Raw genomic sequence first — 5,045 nt, 5'->3', positions numbered from 1 at the left:
CATATACATACATATACACACATAAAAATATATTAAAATACAAATATATTAAAAACTAGGAAGAAAAAAAAGGATGTGGCACGGATAAAAACAGTACATTTGTAATAGTTTTTCATGGCATGAATCTTCTAGAGCATTATGCCTGCATTAATTTGTATCAGGCTTTCCTGTATTACTTACATTCATGCAACTACTCTCCAGTATAAACTTTCACATGACTTTAAAAAGCATTAAAATTGAAAAACTTTTGATATTTTACATTTATAGAGTTTCTATTCAGTGTGCACTTTCCTCATGTGGTATTGTAAGGATGTGCGCCAAATGAAGGCATTGCCACAATCCTCACATTTATAAGGTTTCTCTCCCGTGTGCATTCTGACATGTACTCGAAAGCCTGTACGAAAACTGAAGACTTTTCCGCATTCTTTACATTCATAGGGTTTCTCTCCAGTATGAATTCTTTCATGTATGTGAATGTAACTGGAATTACTGAAGGCTTTACCACACTGTTTACATTCATAGGGTTTCTCTCCAGTGTGGGTTCTTTCATGTGTTCGCAAACCTAGAAGAGAAACGTACATTTTCCCACATTCTTTACATTCATACTGTTTCGTTGCTGTGTGTATCCCTTCATGTCTTTTGGCAGAGCTGCAACAATAAAAGGCTTTCCCACATTCCCTACATTTGTAGGGTTTCTCTCCAGTATGAATCCTTTCATGTCTTTGGGCTGAGTAGTAATATCTGAATGCTTTTCCACATTTTTGACATTCAAAGGGTTTATCTCCAGTGTGAATACTTTCATGTGCTTTAAACCCTAAACGAGACATATAAGTTTTCCCACACAGTTTACATTCATAGTGTTTCTGTGCAGTGTGATTCCTTTCATGTTTTTGAGCAGTATAGTGATAACTGAAGGCCTTCCCACATTCCCTACATTTGTAGGGTTTCTCTCTAGTATGAGTCTTTTCATGTCTTTTAGCAGAGTTGTGATACACAAACACTTTTCCACATTTTTGACATTCATAGGGTTTTTCTCCAGTGTGAGTTCTTTCATGTGCTTGAAAACCTACAGAAGATATGTAGGTTTTTCCACATTGTTTACATTCATAGCGTTTCTGTACAGTGTGATTCCTTTCATGTGCTTGAGCAGAATGGCGGTAAATGAAGGGTTTCCCACATTCCTTACATTTGTACGGTTTCTCTCCAGTATGAGCCTTTTCATGTCTTTGAGCAGACTGGTAATACCTGAATGCCTTTCCACATTCTTTACATTTATAGGGTTTATCTCCAGTGTGAGTCCTTCCATGTATTTGGAAAGAACGTTGACAACTGAAGGCTTTCCCACAGGCCTTACATTTGTAGCATATCCCTGCACTGTGTGTTCTTTTATGTTTTTTAAAACACTGCAGATAACTGAAGGGTTTCCCACATTCCTTACATTTATAGGGCTTCTCTCCGTATTCCTGACACTTATACAGTTTGTGTCTTATATAAGATATAATGTGCCTGTTAAGGGATGAATGATGGCTCAAGACTTTTCCACATACACTGCTTTCCCATAGCTTTCCTCCAGAAAGTGTTTTCTTGTTCAGACTGAGATTTGGAATCTGGCTGAAACTTTCTCCACCATGACTACCTTCTTTACTTTCAAAGAGTCTCTCTACCATCTGACTTCTGTAAAAAATGAGTAGCACATTAATAGTTCATTTATTAAATATTTTCTATTAATTGATACTAGACTAACTTTTTTTTCCACTTTCAGGGGAAGTGTAGAATTTTTGTCCTGTCTAAACTGCTTGAGAAGTGAATATATTGAATGCTGTGGCTCTGCAAGAGGGTTCAAACATAGCTATTATGAAAACACTGATATTCACATATGGGTGTCTTAATACTGTTTCCAAGTGAACTATTTTTCAAACACTGAACATCTACGTCACATTTTAGAAGCACTTTGGGTTTACACGTGTGTGTGTGTGTGTATTTTGAAGTGGAGTTTCGCTCTTGTTGCCCAGGCTGGAGTGCAATGGCATGATCTGGCTCACCAAAACCTCCACCTCCCGGGTTCAAGCGATCCTCCTGCCTCACCCTCCTGAGTAGTTGGGATAACTGGCATGCACCACCACGCCCAGCTAATTTTCTATTTTTAGTAGAGATAGGGTTTCTCCATGTTGGTCAGGCTGGTCTCGAACTCCTGACCTCAGGTGATCCAACCACCTAAGCCTCCCAAAGTGCTGGGATTGTAAGCGTGAGCCACTGCACCCGGCTGGGTTAATATTTTCTAAGAACAGATACATCTGAGGCTCAGCTTATTCGTTTTGTTTCCTTATTTATCAAATTTAATAGCATACTAAGATTTTCACCTAGAATACTGCTTTCTTTTGTGAATGTGGCTCACCTGAGATTTCTCCCCTGGTTTTTGTATTCCTCTTCAATGTTCCATTCTTTTTGTTTTCCTGAAATGCAGAACCAGAAAAATTATCATAAATTATTAGAAATTACAGAGAAATTATCAGATTCTAGGTCTATGTGTGACCATGTCTGATTTATTTACAAAAGTACTGCCTTTTCACATTCCACATCTTGGAAAAGCATTGATATCTAAGAAAAAGGGATTCTCTAATTCATTCAAGAACATGATGGAATTATTTCATTTTTACCTATAGAGGCCAGGTTCCTGAAGGTTTCCCACATCACATCTCTGTAGAGTTTTTTCTGTGAAGGATCCAGTAAAGCCCACTCCTCCTGGGTGAAGTTCACAGCCACATCCTCAAAGGTCACTGAGTCCTAAAACATCCCACATATGTGTAAAGAAGAATGAGTGAGACTGACAGCACTGGGCATCTATACTCTAGTCATAAGATATTCATGATCATTCTGTGATCTCCAGAGATTTATTCTATGAATTTGTTGTCGGAACTCTCTCTGGCCACACTCTCTCAGAAATTTATCAGCATTATGAACACATGAAAATTATTTCTACACTTTCACTGTAGAAAGATCACTGAGTGATCACCTCAATCATAATGCTTTCCACTGGCAGGATCCAGAGCAAGCTGGAAAAGAGAAGTGCTGTTAAAAAAAAAAAAAAAATCCATTTTAAAACCATCCATTTTTTATGAGAAAAACTCATCTTTCTTCTTATACATCACATCACTCAACATTCCATGAGACAAAGGGTCAAATCTGGGTAATATGTGAATGAATACAAGTACACTGGAGAACTAGAAGCTTCTTCTACTATTCCCATCACTAAACATTAGAATAAGAGGCATATAGAAATCAAACTTGTAACAATATTCAGCTGACCATACTGTCTTGAGATACTCCAGCATATTCAAGGAGGTCAAATCCAGCCAGTTCAGTCAAAATATTTCTTCTGGAGAACTTGACCGGGCATGATGGCTCATGCTTATAAACCTAGCACTTAAGGAGGGCGAGGCGGGCAGACTGCCTGAGCTCAGGAGTTTGAGACCAGCCTGGGCAACATGGTGAAACCTCATCTCAGTGGCTGCTGCCTGTAATCCCAGCACTTTGGGAGGCCGAGGTGGATGGATCACCTGAAGTCAGGAGTTCGAGACCAGCCTGGCTAACATGGTGAAATCCTCTCTCTACTAAAAATACAAAATTAGCTGGGTGTGGTGATGCATGCCTGAAATACTCGGGAGGCTGAGGCAGGAGAATCATGTGAACCTGGGAGACAGAGGCTGCAGTAAGCCGAGATCGCACCATTGCACTTCAGACTGGGTGACAGAGTGAGACTCCATCTCCCCTCGCCCACCAAAAAAAAAAACCATCAAAAAATTAGGTGGGTGTAGTGGTACGAATCTATAATCCCAGCTACCCAGGAAGCTGAGGCCCAAGAATCACTTGAGCCTTGGAGGCAGAGGTTGCAGTGAGCTGAGATCGCGCCACTTCACTCCACCCTGGGTAAGTATTTATTTTCACTTACTTGTGTTAACATTTATCAGAGACTTCTTTCTTTCTGTCCCACTTAATGGAGCTATTAAGTTGCTGGGAAGTTAGAGCTCAGGCATGAGGAAAAAAGCATGACAACTTTAGATCACAAAATCTCTATGCTTCTGAGCCTCAGGGGTACTTCCCACCAATTTTTAGCAAATACATGCACACATCCAGAGATGGCAAAATGCCAAAAGAGCTCTTTCCAGCAGAACCACTACAGTTAACCTTGGGCTTTGCTGACCTTGACAAACAGGTTAGGATTTGCAATTTACAAGAAAGTGCATTACAGCCCACAATGATATAATGAATTTACCCATGATTATAAAATGTATAAAAGATTCTCAGCAGAGGTTTCCTCCAAAAGAATATAAAATGCCCTTTCTCCAATTTAAGAAGGAAGTGATTCCCCTGCCACTCTAGACAAAAAGGGATGATTTAAATTGAACTTCTTTTTAGAAACCATACAAGCAAGGAGAAAGTAGAGTGAAAGTTCTGAAAGAAAAAAATCTGTATCAAGTAAAATTATCCTTCAAATGAATGTGTAATACTTTGAGACAAAAACTTAGGGACTCCCTCAGTCACTAGTACACCCACTTTAGAAGAAATGCTAAATTCATCAGAAAGAAGTTAAATGACAAAGAAAGCTCTGCAATAGAGAAGTCATAAGTGGAAGTAAAATATCATTTTCTCATTCTCGGTTATGTGACAGGTAACAGGTTGTTCACAGTAATAACAGCTACAGCACCTTTAGTAAGCACAGCTTATGGATTAGTGAAATGAGTAACAGCATTGTTATAAGGGAGGGAGGAATTGGGAATACTGTATTATGAGTTACTTGGGCAACCAGTGAAGTGGTCTAAGATTGCTAGCAAGAGGCCTTGAGATAATTGTATACTGCAAACTCAAGGGCAATCATTAAAATAGTTTAAAAAGAAAGTATAATTGATATGTTAAGTGGAAAAAAATGAAATCTGGTAAACAGTCAAAGACAGAAGTCACAGAGAAAATTTAAAATTATGTTATCTATAAGAAAACCACCTAATTATATGTTGTCTACAAGAAACTGTTTCTTTGTTTTCTTTTTT

The 5,045-nt window shown here is 38.7% G+C and overlaps 1 protein-coding gene across 1 annotated transcript in view; it reads right to left on the bottom strand.

Moving 5' to 3' along the window:
- Positions 1 to 43: 43 nt before the first annotated feature.
- The window catches only part of LOC108282072 (zinc finger protein 709-like), a gene marked incomplete at its 5' end in the record, with an annotated part of 38,233 nt that continues 33,231 nt past the window's right edge, over positions 44 to 5,045 (bottom strand). The window contains 3 exons of the mRNA XM_037727597.1: positions 44 to 1,674; positions 2,396 to 2,453; positions 2,658 to 2,784. Of these exons, the coding sequence (XP_037583525.1) occupies positions 273 to 1,674; positions 2,396 to 2,453; positions 2,658 to 2,784 (1,587 nt within the window). The remainder of the gene's footprint in view (positions 1,675 to 2,395; positions 2,454 to 2,657; positions 2,785 to 5,045) is intronic.

This window comes from Cebus imitator, unplaced genomic scaffold, assembly GCF_001604975.1.
Source record: "Cebus imitator isolate Cc_AM_T3 unplaced genomic scaffold, Cebus_imitator-1.0 Scaffold234, whole genome shotgun sequence".
NCBI lineage: Eukaryota > Metazoa > Chordata > Mammalia > Primates > Cebidae > Cebus > Cebus imitator.
Note: the sequence above shows the minus strand (reverse complement) of the source record. Positions and strands in the feature narration are given on the sequence as shown.